This window comes from Phallusia mammillata, chromosome 8 (genome assembly GCF_965637545.1).
Source record: "Phallusia mammillata chromosome 8, kaPhaMamm4.hap1.1, whole genome shotgun sequence".
NCBI lineage: Eukaryota > Metazoa > Chordata > Ascidiacea > Phlebobranchia > Ascidiidae > Phallusia > Phallusia mammillata.
In genome coordinates this window covers 5304807-5326245 of record NC_137259.1, presented here as the reverse complement: position 1 = coordinate 5326245, position 21439 = coordinate 5304807, and the positions used below count along the sequence as shown (strand labels likewise).

The window sequence follows — 21439 nt, the reverse complement described above, 5'->3', positions numbered from 1 at the left end:
TGAATGCATTTGAATTTATTGTACACGTCCGAATCGAGAAAACAACAAAATCAGTTCCGTTTGTGATGTCTAGACCGTGTGCTTCCACAGCAAAACCTAAAATACAAATTGTAATCTATAGAAAAGTAATGATTTATGGTTTAATATTTAACGTACGAATAAAAGATAATGTAAGAATTTTGAATTATATATTTATATCTTTCAATGTAATAAATATGCATGGACCGAGGTAATCACTAAAGTTCCAAGTTTATTTTATGTCAATTTGCCTAATACTGTAAGTGTAAAATCTTACACCTGAGTTTTACTGTTGAATTTCCGGAACTTCAGGAGCTTGCTCGGCTTCTTGGCTTTCCGCTGTCCCTTCGTCCTCTAATTCTCTAAGAAGAGACTGGAATTCCTCAGTCTGCTCGAGTTCATGCAGTTCTATTGTAAAACAAGAGAATGTGTTTGTACTTTTGACATAAATTATTTAATGACACAGAATTGTATAGCGTTGCTAAGAAAAACAATGAAGGACATTGTGAAAGCTAAACTTGCCACCCAAGAAAGAAATTGAACATGTTTTAGTTTTAAAAAGAAAGGTAGGCATATTTTTTGTTTACTTGATTGGTGCGTGAGAAACACTTTGGCCAAATTATTTGTACACGATCTTTTGCACGGAGCATTTTCGCCGGAAATAAAACAACATAGTATAACCCAGTGCCGCATACGATTGCTCGGCGGTGGTCTTTCCGAACCCTTTGATTAGTGCACAAATTTGTTATCTGGTAGCAAAATAAAACAACTGAACAGGTTTTGCGTTGAAAATTTACCTTCATCAGTCATGGTTTGTGGGTCCTTGTCTCTGCAAAAACCAAGTGGTGATTACAACATATTACCATAAATGAACACTTATCCTTATCCACAACAATTCAAACAAAAACTTTGTGATCGTGCAAGGCATTACTTGTTTCATTGACCCTAAATAATGACGGGAAAATTTTGCGACATCGTGCAACATATGTTAGAAAAACTTCTTGTCATTTTAAAAAAAGCAGCGAAAAAAGACACCAGTTAGGCTTTAGGATTATCATGAGTAACGTGAAGCTAGTACACGAGTTTTATAACTTACCCTAAAAGTTTAACACCAATCCAGATTGGTTTCTTGTATTTTTTATACAAGTGGATGCCTTTCTTCACGACCTTAGCTGCCTTTCTCCACCAACGCCGCCGTCGTCGGCTGTGTCGGCGTCGTCGTCGGCGGCCACCCCAACCGGCGTCCACAATCAAGACGACAGCAAAAAAAATTGCAAAAAATACCAGCTTGTTCATGATTTCTAATCGAGTTTTACATACAAAATTTATATGTTAAACAATTCAAACAAGGTTACATAGTTAAGTTTCTCCCGATTAACCCTGGAAAGATTTAAAAAAGAACATGTACCCAAACTTTTTTTCAACATCTCAAATCTTGTTGTCCATCTTGGTCTAATTCCCAAAACATGGCAAATAACCCAGTTCAAGATGGGCTTTTAATCGATTTAGAACATAAATAAACAGTCGCTAGATTACTGCAATCGTTTAACTTTTCACCCCAAACGTTCATTTCGTACCAACCCCGTTTCGCACCTTGACATAGAAATAAGCGTGACTATTTACTACGCGAACAGGGCTTAAATACACGCCAACCTGTTTACGTTTGAAACCGAAAAACTGTAAAAGGTCACGAAGTGACAATCTTGCCGTTTATTACTGCCGTCCGCCGAAATTCGTGCAAAGCATTTAAATTTGCATACAAAATGTTTAGGGATCCAATACGCTAACTTGAATTATGGGACTGAAAAATGGCACCCATTTAAAGGTATGTGTTGTCTAGACTAAAGCAATGGTTACCAAACCGTGTCAGGTGGCTAAGGAGGCGCAAAGAGCACTGGCGCGAATAAGTTTTTAACCAGTTAAAGGTTATGGAAACTAAATCTAGAATTAGCTAAGTATTTCAGTTTATTTATAACGGTATTTTTGTTACGTTTTTATTTTGACACCGTCCGCTGCCATAAGTACAATTCTATGTTGCGTCGCTGTAGCGAATTATCCAAAAAACGTGGCCCCAGCACAAGGCTTGGAGTTGGTGTTGAGCTGAGGCTGTGTTGCGACCGTTATATCTGCGCTGCTTGTCTTTTATCATTTTCACTTTTTTCATATTTAAATACCAATATGATTTGGGTACTGACAGCCCGTTATTGCAACAGAACCAAGAAAAGGTGTAACATTTTTGTTATCAAACTTCACCCAAACTAAATAGCTCTAACCGTTGGAATTTTTCCAAGTGCTCTTTGTTCCACCTATCGGTATCTTATTTCAAGGATTCGTTGGCACGTTTTTGGAAAGAGGAAAAATACTGTCTGTAAAACCCAACCCTAATGTATCCGTTACATCCTGTTTATCGCACGTAGGACCCGCGTGAAAAAGGCCCATATTGAACCAATCGTAACCACTGGAATCTTCCAAAGGATGTTATCGAAACGTTTTGTCAAAAAAGCGACAACAAATGTGATGACTCAGGTGATTTGTATTATGACTGTACCATGAAATTTTCCGCCTCACTTCGCCAGATGTTATTGTTAAAGTTGAAAACATTTTAAGCCCGATGGAAACTTTTATGCAAGTTTAGAAAAAGAGCAAATCACCCAGAAGAACGAATATTCATAGCGCAGCGATTAAATTTGCCTCCTTTTTCTGTTTGATATGCAAAACATCTTTATTTTTTTGTTAAAATGGTGAGATAAAAACGATCATTTTGTTTAAAATAGAAATCTCCAACCTAATTAATAAAATCGTGGTAATACTGCCTCCTAGTGAGTTATCGTCCTTGGCTGCTGTTCGAACCATTGTGTAGCTTAACTGTACGTCAAACTGAAGTTCAGTTTTTTTCAAACTGAAGTTTATTAGGCAACATGTTTTTTCAGAGAAATAAATCCGCCTGGGTTGGTTAAAGTTTCAATTGGCTTTGAAAGAAATTCATCGTTGAACAATACGCATTCTGTTTTTGCCATTGTGTGTACTTTTTTAATAGGGGGACGACAAAGTTACCCTTATCGTTTTTATCGGTTGGTCGTCACTTGTTGAGGCGGGAGGGGCCTCTACAACGTAAAACATATAAAAAATTTAATAAAGTTCAACTTGTATTGAATGCAAATCGTTAAAAAAATTTTTTTCATCAATACTAATTAACCAAAAAAATTGTAACCTATTTTTTTTTATTTTATTTTTTTATTTCTATGTCATGTAGGAATTTTTCATTTGCCCTGAAAGCTGTTTAAATATGTCTTATTGCTCATTTAAGGGTTAAACTGTAAATAATTCAAATTCAAAAACTGACTTTTTCAGGTTGTTAAATGTACCACACAAACAAATTGATGCATTTGGAATTTATTGTGCACGTCCGAATCGAGAAAAAGAAAAAAAAACATTTCCGTTTGTGATGTCTAGTCCGTTTTCTTCCACAGTAAAACCTAAAATGCAAATTGTAATCTATAAAAAAGTAATTATTTATGGTTTAATATTTAACGTATGAATAAAGGTAATGTGAGAGTTTTGAATTATATATTTATATCTTTCAATGTAATAAATATGCATGGACCTTGAGGTAATCACTAAAGTTCCAAGTTTATTTTATGTCAATTTGCCTAAAACTGTAAGTGTCAAATCTCACACCTGAGTTTTACTGTTGAATTTCCGGAACTTCAGGAGCTTGCTCTGCTTCTTTGTCTTCCAATTCCCTAAGAAGAGACTGGAATTCCTCAGTCTGCTCAAGTTCATGCAGTTCTGTTAAAAAATAAGAGAATGTGTTTGTACTTCCGCAAAAAAATGTCACTCAGTTGTATAGCGTTGCTAAGAAAAATATTAAAGGACCTTTTGGTGCATGAGAAATACTTCGGGCAAATTATTTGTGCACAATCTTGTAAAAGGAGTCTTTTCTTTAGAAAGTGAAACAACATAACATAACCCTGTGCCTGATACGATTGTTCGGGGGTGGACTTTTAGAAACCGTTTATTTTTGTGCAAATTTGTTATCTGGCAGCAAAATATAACAACTGAACAGGTTGTGCGTTGAAAATTTACCTTCATCAGTCATGGTTTGGGGATCCTTGTCTCTGCAAAAATATAGTGGTTATTACAACATATTACCATAAATGAACACTTATTCGTATCCACAACAATCCGAACAAAAAATTTGGGATGGTGAAGGACATTATTTGTTTCATTGGCCCTAAATAGTCAAAGTTGCAATTTATCTTAACAGTCAGACTTCATACTTCAGATTTTGACACTTTGTCAGAAAAACATAAGAAAAAACTTCTCGTCATTTTGGAAAAAAGGGCAGGAAAAAACACCTACTATGTTGCGCAAACAGTTATTAACCTTTCTGCGTATAGCCCGTTTTTGTTAACATTTTTGTCTACAAATAATCCCGAAAAAAGGGCACAATGTTCCTGATCCTACCGACACCAATATTGATGATCTATCAAAAAATACTGTAAAAAACGGTAATCACACGATTAAGCTAAAATATAGGGTCACTTTAAGCGACTTAATCCTAGCCTAAAATAGTGATACCCTTAAATAACTCCTTAAGATTATCACGAGTTAAGTAAAGCTGATAAGTTACAAGATTTTTGGAACTTACCCAAGCAATCCAACACCAACCCAGATTGGCTTTTTGTATTTTTTATATATGTGAACGCCTTTCTTCACGACATTAGCTGCCTTTCTCCACCAACGCCGTCGGCGTCGGCTGCTTCGTCTTCGTCGCCGTCGACCCCAACCGTCCACAAGCAAGACGACAGCAAACAAGATTGCAAAAAATACCAACTTGTTCATGTTTTTCTTGAAGTTTCTCTAAATAAAAAAACGATTCATATGTTAAGCAAGTTAAAAGAAGTTTTCATTCATTATTTTATCTACCGATAATAATCCCAAAAACCTGCCAGTTACCCAACGTTTATTTCGAACCGATTTTGCCCAAAGATAAAATGCTTACATTACCCAGACCTTTTTTTACACCATAGCGCACTTTAGATGAACGTGGCTGTGCTGTCAAACCTTGAGAGTGGCGTTTTACGCGCGAATAGGGACTTAAGAACACGCCACAATCTGTTTACCCTTGACGATGAAAAAGTGTAAAATGTCACGAAGGGGCCGTCATTGCCGTTTATCACTGCCTTCCGCCAGAGTTCGTGCAACGCCTTTGTATTTGCAACAAAGATGTTCAAGCCTCCAGCCATCCTGAGATATCACACTGCCATACCCCTTACGCTATGCGTTGTCTAAATCGATAGTCCGAACTACACTGTTTTACGTTGATCTTAGCGCTTATTGATTACCGAATCAAAGTTGTAAGTTGGGCCGGGTTCGGGTTCGCGTCGGGTTCAGGCCAGGTCCGAGCTTGGGTTTCTGCAAAAAATGGACTTAAATCGGGCCTGACTTTACACCCTGCGACAGTATTTTTTTGAATAACTTTACTTAGCTTAGTGGCCTGTTGCCGGACCTGACCTAATTTCAAACAGCCCTAAAACGCATTGGTCAAGACCAATTGACTATTGTGTTGGTTAGTTTGGTCTTTACAGAGGCTTTAATGTACAGGACTGTTAATCAAACTTTCGAGCCTAAACGGGCTTTTCAAACACGATTCGGATTCGGATTCGGGCCGGGTTTTGGGCTTGTACTTTCGGGTTTGGGTCGGGTTCAGGTTTAAATTTCAAGGCCCGTTTACAACTCTGTGCCGAATTTGCATTGTTTTCAAATTTGCGTTGTTATTAATTGATTATCTTTCAATGTGTGAATATTATTTTATAACATGTCAATACATCTAGTTGTTGATGAAGAAAAGCTTGTCCTCATTTACCATTTTCCACTAAAAGTTAAAATTTAGCACATTCAATGGCGCAAAGGAAATTGAAAAAAATTTGATAATAGTTTGAAAACAAACGTTTGCACATTTTTAAGCGTAGCGCTATAGATAATACACATAGGTTTGATAGTGCGTTGAAATTTTTTTGTGAAGCATGCTCCCATATGGCTTTTGTGATGTGCGATGTGTTAAGCAAGCTATAACCACATTTGTGACCATATAAGGGAGTGATTATTATCTGCCTAAAACTTTAGAAGGTTGATACGTGATAAACAAAAATGTTGTGACGGATACCGACAGAACGTTTTTCCAATACAGCTCAGGAAAATTGTCATGACTCAAGCGATGCGGATTATGACTCTTTGGCGGAAAATTTTCGCGCCAACGCGGAACATATGTTACTTCGAGGAAGAAAAAACTTCCCGTCATTTCGGAAAGAAAAAAGTACCGCAAGAAGAAAAAAGTATCTACCACATAGCAAAAAAGGTAATATGCATATGGCCTCTTAATTGTCAGCAAATTACCTTACAAAAAGGCAGAGTTTTACCTGTCTGTATTGAGCATCCTTTCGGCAACCTCGTCGAAACAAAATTTGAAAACCCGGTTAACACACCAAAAACTAATATATGGTTTCGTTTTTACAATACCTTAACCTTGCGTACTGTTTCAGGCAATGCCGACTCAGTAAAAGATTTTTAAAGACAAAGAAGTTAACAATGTGCATTTTACTGTGTCATTTCAAACGAAGGAGAATCCGGCAAACGCTTGACAGTATGCAAGAAAATAATATTGATTTTTGCCCTTGCTGAAACTTAGAAAAGGCCTATTTCTATACATATTTATGCATACATCGTCTTGAGCAGTGATTCTCAAACTGTGTGGCGCGGCACAATAGTGTGTTGTGTGTGAGATTTTCAAGTGTGCCGCGAAATATTTCCTATTTCAAAGTGCAAAGATTCCCTGGTGTTTCAGGACTTTATGATGATTTCATTGGTGTGCATATGACAACGTTTCACAGTTCATGTTTTTGTTATTGGTAATAAAAAGCGTCCTCGGCCATCACAAGTTGAAAATTAAAATTCCTTGTGCAACTTTTGTAATGTTAAAATGCGAAGTGTCCCGCGGAACGAAGTTTCAGCTCTTTAATGCTCGGCTTGGTTAAAAACTTTGATAAACCACTAGTTTTGTGTCATGCCAAACATTTTCGCTCCATCGACAAAACGTTATGGCGACATCCTTATCGTGATTTTTGCTTTCAATATTTATGCCTTTAAAAACATTTTCGCCATCAATTTCAAAAACATTATTGCCATCAATTTCAAAAGTCATTTTTTGTAATGCTCTTACAAATCACAATGTTATACTTCTGTGTGTATCCGAACCTTGTCAAGTTACTATACGTGGGTAATGCAATTATGACTTGATAGCTTCTAACCTTTATTTACTATTTTTGACTTAGGCTATATCTTTTGTTTTCAGCTAACAATTTATTATTAGTTTTGTTAAATGGAATTTAACACCAGACTACCACCAAATGTTGCTTGTTTGAACTTGAATTTGACCGAAGCAAGTTATAAAAGAATTTGATTGGTTTCTAGGCTTTCTAAAAAGGCATAAAACTGTTGGGCCTAATTAACAGCATAGGCATCTATTAAGGCCCGGTAAGAAGTTTTATTTTTGTAACACTGTCATCCTACAAAGACTAAACTTGCAAACGTCCTCATGCCAAATTTGGCTTGGAACTCTTTAATGTTTTTTCAGTTATACGCAATCGTTTTTTAAGGGGCCTTGTTACCTGAAGGTACCTTACTACCAAAAACGCACAAAAAAGTTGAATGCAGTAAATTTATTGTTTAGGTCGATTCAGATAAAATAGAACAAAGAATTGTGAATCCGTTCAGGTTTTCCAAATCTGCAAAATAAATGCTTTTTAATTCCAAGTCACAAAACTAATGGTTAGTTTAAACTAATATTAAAAACTTTTTGTCAGTTATAAAAACACTAGCAACACAAGTGTAAAAAATAGAATAAGTGCATTTATGTGCGTTTTAAAATAAATCATATAGTTATGATAACAATTTAAGTCCTCTCAAAAATCTAGAATTCGCTATTCTACAAACTATTTACCAGAGAAATTACTGCACCAATTCTTCAGTCTCCTCTGGTTCTTAGGCTTCCAATTTCTGGACAAGGGTTTGGAATTCCTCAGATTGCTCAAGGTCGGCCAATTCTGCAAAAAAAACAAGGACAGTCAAAACTTAAGTAAAATTGTTAGTTAAATCTAGGCAAAACTGATTCTTACCCTCTTCAGTCATGTCTTCTGGTGCCTTGTCTCTGTAAAAAGTCAAAACATACATATTTTTTAGGTTGACATCGAAAAAACCTTTCGGGTTGTGATATCCGAACTGAAGTTTAAAACTTACCCGACGACTCGGGCTCCAATCCAGATTGGCTTCTTGTATTTTCGGTAGATGCGTCCAACTCTGCGGATGCCGCGTGAAATTTTGCGGACCCAACCTCCCTGAACATCAGTGACCAGGAAAACAGCAAACAAAAGAGCAAAAAGTGCCAACTTGTTCATGGTTGTTGTTTATTGTTCTGCGAAAAAATGCATTTAGTTTTCCCACATTCTTACAGAATTATTGAGAAATTGTGTTCTTTTTAAACTTCATGTTACCGGGCAAAACGGGAAAATAATAACAAACCGACAGCCCTAGTGTTTGTTGAACAGTCATGTTAACAACAAACAGTTTTCACCCCATGCCACAATTTTCCTATTGTGCCAACCTTGCCAGGGCTGCGTCGACTGATGTTTTGGATCCAAACACTCACTTTTATATGCAAAAGTATTTTTTTTTTGGCAGCTCTTGTGGTCATCCATACGTTTCGGTGCGGTTTAGTAAGCCTTAGCACAGTGGTTCCCAAACTGGGGTCCGCGGTCCTTTTGGGGTCCGTGAGGCAATTTTGGGGGGACCACGAAGCGGTTGAAGTAATTCTATAATCTTATTTGGCGTCAGTTTGTGCCACTGAATAAGTTTAAATCAAAGTAGAATTGAGAATCGACTGTATCCATTGCTAAACAATTGCCTTTATTGAATGACAATAATCAAAAAATGCAATTGTTCGCGCACAATTGTAATGTTTTTGTCCTGTTTGTGATGTCACATGCTGTCTTTGGATGATTGTTATGCGCAATTTTGCATAACTAGCTAAAATCCTGCAATCAACTTTCGTTTGTATGAAATACACATTTAGGCTTAAGGACCGCGAGCCCTCGAAATAATGGCGAAGGGACCGTTTTGAAAAAAATATGAAAAAGTTTGGGAACCACTGCCTTAGCATATGGCACCTATATTCGTGATGCGGTTTAATAAACTTCTAAACACTAAACATGCCGCGAGATTTTTTAATATTATTACTTTGGAGGGGTGGTATCTTGCAGTAGTTTTCTTACAACTACATAACAGAGTATTGGAAAGTCAAAGAAATCTATTACATAGATTCAAAATGATTTGGGAATGCTTGGGATACCAGCTGATTCGGTACAACGCCTTTAATAGGCCTAGTGTACTATGAAAAATTCAAAATGCAACTTTTAGTTATTCATAGTCATTTGCAACTTTACGAAAACAAACACACCCTAATTTCAAACAGCCCTTAAACGCATTGGTCAAGACCAATTGGCTATTGTGTTGCTTAGTTTGGTCTTTCCAGAGGCTTTAATGTACAGGACTGTTAATCAAACTTTCGGGCCTAAACGGGCTTTTCAAACACGATTCGGATTCGGGCCGGGTTTTGGGCTTGTACTTTCGGGTTTGGGTCGGGTTCGGGTTTAAATTTCAAGGCCCGTTTACAACTCTGTACCGAATTTGCACTGATTTTCAAGTTTGCGTTGTTAATAATTGATTATCTTTCAATGTGTGAATATTATTTTATAACATGTCAATACATCTAGTTGTTGATGAAGAAAAACCTTGTCCTCATTTACCATTTCCACTAAAAGCTAAAATTTAGCACATTCAATGGCGCAAAAGTTATTGAAAAAATATGATAATAGTTTGAACGCAAACGTTTGCACATTTTCAAGCGTTGCCCTATTGATATAATACACATAGGCTTAATAGTGCGTTCAAATTAATTTGTTAAGCATGCCTCCCGTATGGCTTTTGTGATGTGTGATGTGTAAAGCACGCTATTACCACATTTGTGACCATATAAGGGAGTGATTATTATCTGCCTAAAACTTTAGAAGGCTGAAACGTGATAAACAAAAATGTTGTGACGGATACCGACAGAAGGTTTGTCCAATACAGCTCAGGAAAATTGTCATGACACAAGCGATCCGGAGTATGATTTTTTGGCGTAAAATTATGTTACTGTGCCGCGGAAGGAAATTTCAGCTCTTTAATGCTCGGCTTGGTTAAAAACTTTGAGAGCCACTAGTCTTGAGTCATGCCAAACATTTTCGCTCCATCGACAAAACGTTATGGCGACATCCTTATCGTGATTTTTGCTTTCAATATTTATGCCTTTAAAAACATTTTCGCCATCAATTTCAGAAAACATTATTGCCATCAATTTCAAAAAACATTATTGCCATCAATTTCAAAAAACATTATTGCCATCAATTTCAAAAGTCATTTTTTGTAATGCTCTTACAAATCACAATGTTATACTTCTGTGTGTATCCGAACCTTGTCAAGTTACTATACGTGGGTAATGCAATTATGACTTGATAGCTTCTAACCTTTATTTACTATTTTTGACTTAGGCTATATCTTTTGTTTTCAGCTAACAATTTATTATTAGTTTTGTTAAATGGAATTTAACACCAGACTACCACCAAATGTTGCTTGTTTGAACTTGAATTTGACCGAAGCAAGTTATAAAAGAATTTGATTGGTTTCTAGGCTTTCTAAAAAGGCATAAAAATGTTGGGCCTAATTAACAGCATAGGCATCTGTTAAGGCCCGGTAAGAAGTTTTATTTTTGTAACACTGTCATCCTACAAAGACTAAACTTGCAAACGTCCTCATGCCAAATTTGGCTTGGAACTCTTTAATGTTTTTTCAGTTATACGCAATCGTTTTTTAAGGGGCCTTGTTACCTGAAGGTACCTTACTACCAAAAACGCACAAAAATGTTGAATGCAGTAAATTTATTGTTCAGGCCAAATCAGATAAAATAGAACAAAGAAAGGTGGATCCGTTCAAGTTTTCCTGAAAAAATCTGAAATAATAAAGTTTTTGATGAAAGTAACAAAACAAATAGTCAATTTAACAAATCATTTACAACAAGATTTTTTTTGGTTTTTAGTTAAATTGTTATGAAGGCAATTTCTGCATTGGCCTAAAACTTAGAATACGCTTTTCCTACAAACTATATTACCAGAGAAATTACTGCTCCAATTCTTCAGTCTCCTCTGGTACTTGGGTTTCCAGCTCCTGGACAAGGGTTTGGAATTCCTCAGATTGCTCAAGGTCTGCTAATTCTGCACACAAAAAACAAGGACAGTCAAAACTTTTTTAACAATTTTTGAGGCATAGGACACCCCTAACACGGACTTGAAAAGTAATTTAATTATAACAAACTGTAGAACAGGGTATATACAGCACTAAGGGAAAAAAGCTAACAGCCAGATGTGTGAAGTGACGTCACAGACGATAATGATGTATTCTATATACACCAGTACCTTGGCAGTAATGTTTATGATTAAATTTTGAGGCAAATTTCGGAAAAACTGATTCTTACCCTCTTCAGTCATGTCTTCTGGTGCCTTGTCTCTGTAAAAAACATCAAAATATTTTTGTTGTATGGGTTGATATTGGATATGCCTTTCAGGGTATTGATATCCAAACTGAAGTTTTTAAACTTACCCAACAAGTCGGACTCCAATCCAGATTGGCTTCTTGTATTTTCGGTAGATGCGGACTCCTCTACGGATGATGCGTCCAGCTCTGCGGACCACTCGGCGAAGACGGAATCGTCTTCGTCGGCGGCCGAACCAACCTCCCTCAACATCAGTGAGCAAGACAACAGCAAAGAGAAGAGCAAAAAGTGCCAACCTGTTCATGGTTTTGACCTATTGTACTGCAAAAAAATGCATTTAGTTTTCCAACACTCACTAATATTTATCACAATGCATGGTACACAACTTGGAAATTGTTTTCCCCCGTTTTTAGGTAACCGATTTGGTTATTTCTTTTAAAACAGGCGTTGGTTCAACCTCTGTCTTAACGTTTAACTCTATCCCAAATGTTTATTTCGTTCCGATCCTTCCCCAAGATATTTTACTACTTTTTTGCCCAGACACCAAACTATTTTGCCCAGCAGACAACACACCATAGGACTTCACAGTTAAGCGTTACTGTGTGGTCAAACCTTAACAGTGGCTTCTACCACCAAAAACGGGCTTTAAATACACGCCACAATATGTTAACGCTTGACGAAAAACTGCAAAAAGATCAGGAAGGCACCGTCATTACCGTATATTAATGCCTTCCTCCAAGGGTTATGCAACGCATAAAATCAAGATGCGTGAATGATATTTTGGGTTCAAAACACCAACTATACATTATCACACTGAAATACAGCATCCCTTTAGGACAGTGGTTCTTAAACTTTTTGATTATAATTTCACAACGGGCGCTTTGATTATCGAATAACTCGCGGTCTATAAATTTGATTGTTTATTTTAGAATACGAAAGTTTTGAGTTAGAAAATATTGTATAATGACTTCAAACCTTTGGCAGCCACGCAAAGTTGCTTTACTGACCCTAAGGGACTCCAAACCCCCAGTTTAAGAACCGTTGGATTAAGGAATGAGTTGTATGTTGTGCTCATTGTTTTTAATTTTGCGTTTGTGGTTGTAAAGAATTGATTTTTCGATGAAGTTACATGATTAGTAACATACCTTGCTGATAAAAATTCTTTGACAGGAAATAATTTGGGCCAAACAGTACCTGCATGTCTTTCCGTTTAACATATGAAGGGTGTAGTTCAGTGGTGGGATGCAGCCGGTTCACACCGGTTCCATAGAATCGTCTCACGACATTTTATGAGATCAACGAACCGGTTAGCATTACTGTTTATTGTCAATGGACTTTTTGTAACAGAACCAACTGAAAAATATGACTTTGGTGATAGAACCGGCTGACAAAAAAATTGAATTTCACCGCTGGTGTAGTTTTTATCAAAGTATTTTAAATAAATATTAATTTCACCGTAAAAGTCGACGAAATACTTTTATGTACATTTTTACACGCACTGTGTCGTTGATAATATTCATCGCTTTATTAAAGAGTTGAGGTTTATTAACTTCTTGGCTTTTCGAAGCGTGTCGCCATATGTGTTTTGTGTTGTGAGGTGTCGAATGCAGGTTAAATATGTTCCGTGGCCATATTAGGGAGTAATTAACTGCCAAAAACGTCGATAGGATGATACGTGATAATCAACACTACTATGAGGGATGTCGACGAAACGTTTTTCCGAGACTGCCAGGAAATTGATATGATTTGAGAGGTCCGGATTATGACTCTCTGCTTTGGAGGAAAACTTTCGCGCCAACGTAAAACATATGTTAACACAGTCACGAAAAACGTCCTGTGATTTTGAAAAGAATGAAGCAGCTAACACAGAAACCAGCAATTCATTTATCTTGATAAAAAAGTTGCTTGGCCTTAATTTTGTTGTCAAATTCAGTTAATACTCCGTGTTGATGATAAATTATGCCGAAAGCAAGGCGATATATACGCTTTTTGGTATTCGGCACCATTCTGAACGCAATTTGGATCTTAACTATATTAGCCCTGGGAGAAAATTTTCCAGGAACCGGATGGTTTGACATTTTATGTTTATGTTTAGGCTTAAACTATGTACAGTAAAATTTCCTTGAAATACTTTATTGTGTAAAAATCTCCACGTGGCCACGCGTCCATCCATCTTGCATATCTTTTTGGATGTTTGAAAGGCTGAGACAACAAAACACACCCAAAAAAAGGAACTAAAGCAGAGAACGTTAAACTCGCTTGTTTAAACATTTACGGGCTTTCTCTCCGTTACTTCTTACAACACAACACTTTTTCATTTATTAGGTTCTTTGAGCGAAAATGTTAACATTGAAGTAGTGATATTTCACGGAGGGAAAAGCGTTTGGCAAACTACACACAGTCTGAAAATATGTTTTCCATATTTTAGCATGTGATAAGCAGGATGCAATTAGCATGAAGCTATTAAAAATCTTTAGTATGCCAAATTTTATCTCTCCACAATCAACGAAAAGGGGCAAACTTTTTGTGATTTCTACTGCTTGGCAGTGCCGGATTAAGGGTCTGCTGGCCTGTAGGCACATTTTATAAGTGGCCCGAAAATCAGGGTTGCCAACTAAAAAATTAGAATTATCAGTGTTGCCAAATGATTTAAAGTGGCCTGGATTTTTGACTGGCCTGTAGGCACGTGCCTACTTTGCCTAATGGTTAATCCAGCACTGCTGCTTGGTGGTTTTTATTCACAGATTAATATAAACTACTCAACGTATGATTGGTTTGTATGTAACTGTAGTCCAATATTATAATGCTTTAACAACACAATACCTTAGCATTGAGGTCTTTCTAGCTTGAAACCTGTATTTGTTTTAATTAAACATTTTTACTGATGAATTATGTGTATATGTAGTCAACAAATGTTTTATTGTTTTTGTAACCTTTTGCAGTCACACTTAACTCTACTTATTCTTCTAAATTAAGCCTGCTCACTAATATTCAAATACTACCGAAAACGCACGAAAATGTTGAATGCAGCAATTTTATTGTTTAGGTCGAATCAGATAAAATATAACAAAGAATTGTGAATCCGTTCAGGTTTTCCAAATCTGCAAAATAAATGCTTTTTAATTCCAAGTCACAAAACTAATGGTTAGTTTAAACTAATATTAAAAACTTTTTGTCGGGTACAAAAACACTAGCAACACGACTGTAAAAAATAGAATAAGCGCATTTATGTGTGTTTTAAAATAAATCATATTGTTATGATAACAATTTTTGTCAAACTGTTTATTCTACAAACTGTTTACCAGAGAAATTACTGCTCCAATTCTTCAGTCTCCTCTGGTTCTTAGGCTTCCAATTTCTGGACAAGGGTTTGGAATTCCTCAGATTGCTCAAGGTCGGCCAATTCTGCAAAAAAAACAAGGACAGTCAAAACTTAAGTAAAATTGTTAGTTAAATCTAGGCAAAACTGATTCTTACCCTCTTCAGTCATGTCTTCTGGTGCCTTGTCTCTGTAAAAAGTCAAAACATACATATTTTTTAGGTTGACATCGAAAAAACCTTTCGGGTTGTGATATCCGAACTGAAGTTTAAAACTTACCCGACGACTCGGACTCCAATCCAGATTGGCTTCTTGTATTTTCGGTAGATGCGTCCAACTCTGCGGATGCCGCGTGAAATTTTGCGGACCCAACCTCCCTGAACATCAGTGACCAGGAAAACAGCAAACAAAAGAGCAAAAAGTGCCAACTTGTTCATGGTTGTGGTTTATTGTACTGAAAAAAATACATTTAGTTTTCCCACATTCTTACAGAATTATTGAGAAACTATGTTCTTTTTAAACTTCATGTTACCGGGCAAAACGGGAAAATAATAACAAACCGACAGCCCTAGTGTTTGTTGAACAGTCAAGTTAACAACAAACGATTTTCACCCCATGCCACAATTTTCCTATTGCGCCAACCTTGCCCAAACCGAGGGACACGGTGTCTGACGTTTTGGATGCAAACTCTCACTTTTATATGCAAAAGAATTTTTTTTTGGCAGCTTATATGGTCATCCATACGCTTCCGTGCGGTTTAGTAAGCCTTAGCATATGGCACCTATATTCGTGATGCGGATTAATAAACTCCTAAACACTAAACATGCCGCGAGATTTTTTAATATCATTACCTTGGAGGGTTGGTATCTTGCAGTACTTTTCTTGCAACTACATAACAGAGTATTGGAAAGTCAAACAAATTTATATAGATTCAAAATGATATGGGAATGCTTGGGAGACCAGCTGATTCGGTAAAACGCATTTAATAGGCCTAGCGCAGCGGTTCCCAAACTGGGGTCCGCGGACCTTTAGGGGTCCGTGAAGCAATTTTGCGGGATCCGCGAAAGGGTTGACGTGCCTCTATAGTCTTATTTGGCGTCAATTTGTGTCACTGAATAGGTTTAAATCAAAGTACAATTAGAGATTCACTGCCTCCATTACTGTACAATATATAGCCTTTATTGCATGACAACTACCAAGAATGCAATTGTTTGCGCACTATCGTAATGTTTTCTGTCTTGTCTGTGATGTCACAAACCGTCTTTGGATCGTTGTTATGTGTAATTTTGCATACATGATAAGCTAAAATTCTGTAAATCAACTTTAGTATTGCTAAAATACACCTTTAGGCTTAAGGTCCGCGAGTCCTCGATATAATGGCCAAGTGATAGTTTCGAAAAAAACATCGTGATTGCACTAGTGTACTAGAAGAAACAATGGTTTTGCATTTTTCCTATAGCATTTTTTGATTTTTATAGGGCCGCGAAATATCAAAATAATTGCAAAGGGTCCACCAGGCAAAATTTTTAGAAAAGTTTGGGAACCGCTGGCCTAGCGTACTATGGTAGATTCAAAATGATTTTTTTCAATTTTTTCATAGCCATTTACAACTTCACGAAAACAAGCACACCTTCTGTTAAGGTCCAGCATGATTAAAGCATGGCACTTTTCTTTATGTTCTTTAAAAGAAAATGCTAATTTTGGGTATTTTGAAATTTTAAGGGGATTAAAGGTTTTTTAACAGTTTATCGAAAATAAGTAAACCACAAGCTGTCTACAAATATGGTTTTCAGATGTCACCGTGATTTCGTTTTTACATGGGGAAACGTTATTCCAAGAGCTCTTGGCATGTGATAAACAGGAAGCAATTAGTGCCGTGGTCGGCAACCGCCCGTACCGGTCCACGAGGAGTTCGTTACTGGGCCGTATGCTTTTTCAGGTTAAATGTTTTAAACATTCTGCTCATGTATCCCGGGCATGATAAACTTATTCGAGTGTTTTCATTGCTAAATATTTGTAGTTTTCTAAAGACCGGTCCACGATAAAATTTTACCTTCAAAAACGGTCCGCGGTGCAAAAAAGGTTGCCGACCCCTGAATTAGTGTATGAAGCTACCAAGAATCTTTATTCTTCCATGACAAACATTTTTCTTTCCTCAGTCAACCGAAATTGGCAAACTTTTGTTATATTTCTCAGTGTTTTTAATCACAGATTAGTATCAATGCCACAACGAATGTTTGTCTTTATGTGTAGAAGTATCATACAATGCTTCCACAATCACAATATCTTAAAGACTGTTGCGTCTGTTCAAACCAAGTTACTTGTCCAATATGCCAAAAAATTAATGCTATGGGTTGGCCTGTCGTATATGTGAGCAATGCAATCAGGTCTAGATAGCCTGTCCCATTTGTTTGTTTTAATTAACTATTTTGACTGATGTCTTTTGTGCTTTTTTGAGTCTAGAATGTAACACCTGACTTGCCTTTAGTTAACACCGATTTGTGCATCTAAATTTGACCTGCTCACTACTATTCAAATACCACCGAAAACGCACGAATATGTTGAATGCAATAAATTTATTGTTTAGGCCGAATCAGATAAAATAGAACAAAGAATGGTAGTGGATCCGTTCAAGTTTTCCAAATCTTCAAAATAAATGCTTTTTTAGTCATTTAAGTCATTTAACTACCGATTATTTTGAACTATTATTGATAGTTTTGGGCAGGTTTATAAACATTAGCAAACACAACTGTACAAAATAGAATAAATACATTTTTGTATGTTTTAAAATCAGATTGTTATAATAACAACTTGAGTCCTGTCATGAATCTAAAATACTCTTTTCCTAAAAACTATTTACCAGAGAAATTACTGCTCCAATTCTTCAGTCTCCTCTGGTTGTTGGGTTTCCAATTCCTGGACAAGGGTTTGGAATTCCTCAGATTGCTCAAGGTCGGCCAATTCTGCACAAAACAAGGACAGTCAAACTTCAGCAACACTTTTGGTTCAATCTAGGCAAAATAGATTCTTACCCTCTTCAGTCATGTCTTCTGGTGCCTTGTCTCTGTAAAAAGTCAAAACATATATTTTATAGGTTGATATTGGAAAAATCTTTGGGGTATTGAAATCCGAACTGAAGTTTTCAAACTTACCCGACGACTCGGACTCCAACCCAGATTGGCTTCTTGTATTTTCGGTAGATGCGGATTCCTCTACGGATGATTCGGCCTCCTCTACGGATGATTCGTCGAACAGGAATACGGATCAATCGTCGCCGTCTTCGGCCGAACCAACCACCCTCAACATCAGTGAGCAAGACAACAGCAAAAAGAAGAGCAAAAAGTGCCAACTTGTTCATGGTTTTGATTTATTGTACTGCAAAACAATACATTTAGTTTTCCCACATTCTAACAGAATCTCTGAGAAATTATTTTATACTTCATGTTACTAAACGAAAGGTGAAAATAACAAAACATTTAACAAAATCGACAGCCCTAGTGTTTGTTTGAATAGTCAAGTTACCAACAAACAGTTTTTTACCCCATGCCACAATTTTGCGAATGCGACAACCTTTGCCCAAACCGAGGGACACGGTGTCTGACGTTTTGGATCCAAACTCTCACTTTTATATGCAAAATATTTTTGTTTTGTTTTAGACAGCTCTTATGGTCATCCATGCTTCCGTCCAGTTTAGTAAACCTTAGCATATGGGTCATATAATCGTGATGCGGTTTAATAAACTCCTAAACACTAGCACTAAACACGCCACGAGATTAATTAATTTTTTTTTTTTACAACTACACAACAGAGTATTGGAAAGTCAAACAAATCTAGTTAGATTCAAAATGCATTTTTTACATGTTTTATAGCCATTTGCAACTTTGCGAAAACAAAAACACCTTCGTTAAGGTCAGAAACTTTTCCAGATTTTCGCACTACACAACATAAGTTGGTCGTGCGTTTGGGTAATTTACTTGTTCGAGTTCTTTCCATCACTAATCTAGACATGTTTACTTGTTGGAAAAAGTATAACTATTACTTGATTTTTCAAGGCCCATTATCAACATGAATAAATTGGTTCCTTGTCGACCAGTGGAGCGCACCAAATGGTGTTTGGAATTTCATTAGATTTATGATCTTTAGCGATTGCGATACTAATTGGTGCCAATTTAAATTAGGTAACAAGTTAACTCCAATGTGTAGCCAAATCATGCCATGTACTTTTCAATATTCCTGTAAGTTAATTAGAATGTAGATATGCGTGAACTTTTATTTATACTTGCTTGTGTGATGTTTACTGTGCTTTGATTGGACGCTGTCTATCTGTATTTCCAGGGTTCTGCCCTGACAAGCTCAGGAGCTTGGGAGATTTAAGACGGTGGTATGGGTTTATTTGTAGTGACGCGCTGAAGTTTGAGACTTGTAACCATCAACATTATCTCGCTCGTTCGCCTGCATAACAGGTCTGTAAGCATGCCCAAGTTTTAGAATCGAATGTATTTACTTTTTAATTGCCTAAATGAGACTCAAAATTTGTGCATGGACCAAAAAAAAATACGATGCAAAATTGCAAAGTTTGAATTCAGATAAAACTTGATTGATTTTATTTCAAAAAGTCCGACCGAAAAAGCCAGAAATTAAAAAAAATAAAAGTTGTATCTGCTGGAGATATTTTTACAGGCGTGTTGTCTTAGTCATTTTTAAACAGGATAAACCTAAATGCCCCAAGATTTTGGTGGACAGATGTTTTGTCCTCTTTGTTTCCTTCCTTATGTTAAATCACAAGCAGAGTCATAATCCGAACCGTTGGCGTCATTTCATATTCTCTTGCGTTATCGGCAAAACGTGTTGCTGATATCCTTTAACGCAGTGGTCGGCAACCGCCAAGCCGAGTAGTTGGCTACCGGTCCGTATACTAATTCAGGTTAAATGCATTGAAACAGTTTACTCCCGGGATATGTCCCGGGAATGATAAACTATTTTTGTCGTTTTCATTGCTGAATATTTGTATTTTTTTAAAGGCCGGTCCGCGATAAAATTTCAGTTTTAAGAACGGTCCGTGGTGCAAAATAGGTTGCCGACCTCTGCTTCAATGTCGCGATTTCATTTCATTTTTTCCATTTACTACTGGCTAGCCTGTTTAAGTTAACCAACTTAAAGAGGAGAAATGAAATCGTGACGTAAAATCAGCTTACAAAGTTTGGAAAGACAGCGGTAGGGCATGTAAACTGTGCGGCCCGCGAGAATCATTATTAAACTTATTCCACCCGCAGTGAAAAAAATTGAATTATATTAGCATCACGTTTTGTCGATAACGCAAAAGTGCTTGAAATAACGCCAACGGTTCGGATTATGACTCTGTTTGTTATTTAACGTAAGAAAGGAAATAAAAGGGACAAAAACTTCCGCCCGTGAAAATCTTGAGGCATTTAGGTTCATCCAGTTAAAAAATGACAACACGCTTGTAAAAAATCCCCAGCAGATACAACTTTCATTTTTTTTATTTCTGACGTTTTTGGTCGGGTTCTGACGTTTTGAAATAAAATCAGCCAGGTTTTGTCTGAATTTAAGCTCTGCAATTTTGCATCGTATTTGTTCTATTCTGTGCACAAATTTTGAATCTCATTTAGGCAATGAAAAAGTAAATACGTTTGAGTCTACAACTTGGGCCTGCTTGCAGATCTATGTTGCAGGCGCCCGAGCGAGATAATGTTAATGCTTATAAGTCTCAAAGTTAAACGTCACCACAATTTAAATCGATACCACCGTCTTGATCTTCTCAAGCTCTTGAGTTTATCAGGACAGAACCCTGGGAATACAGGTCGACAGCGTCCAATCATAGCACAGTAAACATCACAAAGCAAGTAAACACAAGTTCACAAAGTCATATCTACATCCTGACCTAATTAACCTACAGGAATATTGCATAGTTCATGGCATCATTTGACATCACATTTGAGTTGAATTGTTGCCTAGTTTAACTTCCTCGTGAACTTTTGGTTAGCAAATCCAAAACGGTTGATTTGGTAAAACTATTACAAAATTTGCACAAATTAATATCGCAATCGCGATCAGAAATCTAATGAAATTCCCAACACCTTTTGGTGCGCTCCACTCATCGACAAGGAACTGTTTTTTGCAATAGAACCAATTTATTCATGTTGATAACGGGCCTTGAAAAATCAAGGAAGGGTTGCTTTTGCCAACAAGTAAACATAGGGCTACCTAGATTAGGTGGTGAAAAGAACTTTCGGAGTTTTTCAATAATAAGTACCCAAACACACGACTAACTTATGTTGTGTAGTGCGAGAATCTGAAAATATTTCTGACCTTAACAGAAGGTGTGTTTGTTTTCGTAAAGTTTCAAATGGCTACAAAACATTTTAAAAATGCATTTTTAATCTAAATAGATTTGTTTGACTTTCCAATACTCTGTTATGTAGTTGTAAAAAAAACGT

The 21439-nt window shown here is 36.7% G+C and overlaps 4 protein-coding genes and 2 long non-coding RNA genes across 6 annotated transcripts; all 6 read right to left on the bottom strand.

Moving 5' to 3' along the window:
- LOC145204928 (uncharacterized) lies at nt 1-1589 on the bottom strand. Its single transcript, XM_080077541.1, has 4 exons — nt 1115-1589; nt 816-847; nt 298-426; nt 1-96 (listed from the first exon to the last, which is right to left on the bottom strand). Exons 1-3 carry the CDS (start codon nt 1312-1314, stop codon nt 305-307), a joined length of 354 nt encoding a protein of 117 aa, XP_079933667.1. The 5' UTR covers nt 1315-1589; the 3' UTR covers nt 1-96; nt 298-304.
- Nucleotides 1590-3395: 1806 nt separating this feature from the next.
- On the bottom strand, nt 3396-5073 carry LOC145205178 (uncharacterized). Its single transcript, XM_080077839.1, has 4 exons — nt 4670-5073; nt 4105-4136; nt 3697-3807; nt 3396-3494 (listed from the first exon to the last, which is right to left on the bottom strand). The coding sequence occupies exons 1-3, from the start codon at nt 4861-4863 to the stop codon at nt 3704-3706; spliced, it is 330 nt and encodes a 109-aa protein (XP_079933965.1). The 5' UTR covers nt 4864-5073; the 3' UTR covers nt 3396-3494; nt 3697-3703.
- A 2651-nt stretch (nt 5074-7724) lies between these two features.
- On the bottom strand, nt 7725-8509 carry LOC145204957 (uncharacterized). Its single transcript, XR_013853566.1, has 4 exons — nt 8317-8509; nt 8196-8227; nt 8021-8123; nt 7725-7805 (listed from the first exon to the last, which is right to left on the bottom strand). It is a non-coding gene; the product is annotated as an uncharacterized LOC145204957 (long non-coding RNA).
- A 2527-nt stretch (nt 8510-11036) lies between these two features.
- LOC145205229 (uncharacterized) lies at nt 11037-11988 on the bottom strand. Its single transcript, XM_080077898.1, has 4 exons — nt 11770-11988; nt 11645-11676; nt 11282-11384; nt 11037-11122 (listed from the first exon to the last, which is right to left on the bottom strand). The coding sequence occupies exons 1-3, from the start codon at nt 11964-11966 to the stop codon at nt 11290-11292; spliced, it is 324 nt and encodes a 107-aa protein (XP_079934024.1). The 5' UTR covers nt 11967-11988; the 3' UTR covers nt 11037-11122; nt 11282-11289.
- A 2694-nt stretch (nt 11989-14682) lies between these two features.
- On the bottom strand, nt 14683-15532 carry LOC145204998 (uncharacterized). Its single transcript, XR_013853573.1, has 4 exons — nt 15261-15532; nt 15140-15171; nt 14965-15067; nt 14683-14763 (listed from the first exon to the last, which is right to left on the bottom strand). It is a non-coding gene; the product is annotated as an uncharacterized LOC145204998 (long non-coding RNA).
- A 2010-nt stretch (nt 15533-17542) lies between these two features.
- Nucleotides 17543-18377, bottom strand: LOC145204986 (uncharacterized). Its single transcript, XM_080077610.1, has 4 exons — nt 18134-18377; nt 18014-18045; nt 17842-17944; nt 17543-17626 (listed from the first exon to the last, which is right to left on the bottom strand). The coding sequence occupies exons 1-3, from the start codon at nt 18337-18339 to the stop codon at nt 17850-17852; spliced, it is 333 nt and encodes a 110-aa protein (XP_079933736.1). The 5' UTR covers nt 18340-18377; the 3' UTR covers nt 17543-17626; nt 17842-17849.
- Nucleotides 18378-21439: the final 3062 nt, after the last annotated feature.

Bases quoted from the DNA above. Each gene is read 5' to 3' on its own strand.
- LOC145204986 (XM_080077610.1), bottom strand. From the start codon at position 18,339: ATGAACAAGTTGGCACTTTTTGCTCTTCTTTTTGCTGTTGTCTTGCTC. The intron at 18,046-18,133 runs GTAAGTTTGAAA...GACTTTTTACAG, and splicing joins GTTGGAGTCCGAGTCGTCGG to AGACAAGGCACCAGAAGACA. The intron at 17,945-18,013 runs GTAAGAATCTAT...TGTTTTGTGCAG, and splicing joins AGAAGACATGACTGAAGAGG to AATTGGCCGACCTTGAGCAA.
- LOC145204928 (XM_080077541.1), bottom strand. From the start codon at position 1,314: ATGAACAAGCTGGTATTTTTTGCAATTTTTTTTGCTGTCGTCTTGATT. The intron at 848-1,114 runs GTAAGTTATAAA...TGGTTTTTGCAG, and splicing joins ATTGGTGTTAAACTTTTAGG to AGACAAGGACCCACAAACCA. The intron at 427-815 runs GTAAATTTTCAA...GTTTTACAATAG, and splicing joins ACAAACCATGACTGATGAAG to AACTGCATGAACTCGAGCAG.
- LOC145205229 (XM_080077898.1), bottom strand. From the start codon at position 11,966: ATGAACAGGTTGGCACTTTTTGCTCTTCTCTTTGCTGTTGTCTTGCTC. The intron at 11,677-11,769 runs GTAAGTTTAAAA...TGTTTTTTACAG, and splicing joins ATTGGAGTCCGACTTGTTGG to AGACAAGGCACCAGAAGACA. The intron at 11,385-11,644 runs GTAAGAATCAGT...TTTTGTGTGCAG, and splicing joins AGAAGACATGACTGAAGAGG to AATTAGCAGACCTTGAGCAA.
- LOC145205178 (XM_080077839.1), bottom strand. From the start codon at position 4,863: ATGAACAAGTTGGTATTTTTTGCAATCTTGTTTGCTGTCGTCTTGCTT. The intron at 4,137-4,669 runs GTAAGTTCCAAA...ATATTTTTGCAG, and splicing joins GTTGGTGTTGGATTGCTTGG to AGACAAGGATCCCCAAACCA. The intron at 3,808-4,104 runs GTAAATTTTCAA...ATTTTTTAACAG, and splicing joins CCAAACCATGACTGATGAAG to AACTGCATGAACTTGAGCAG.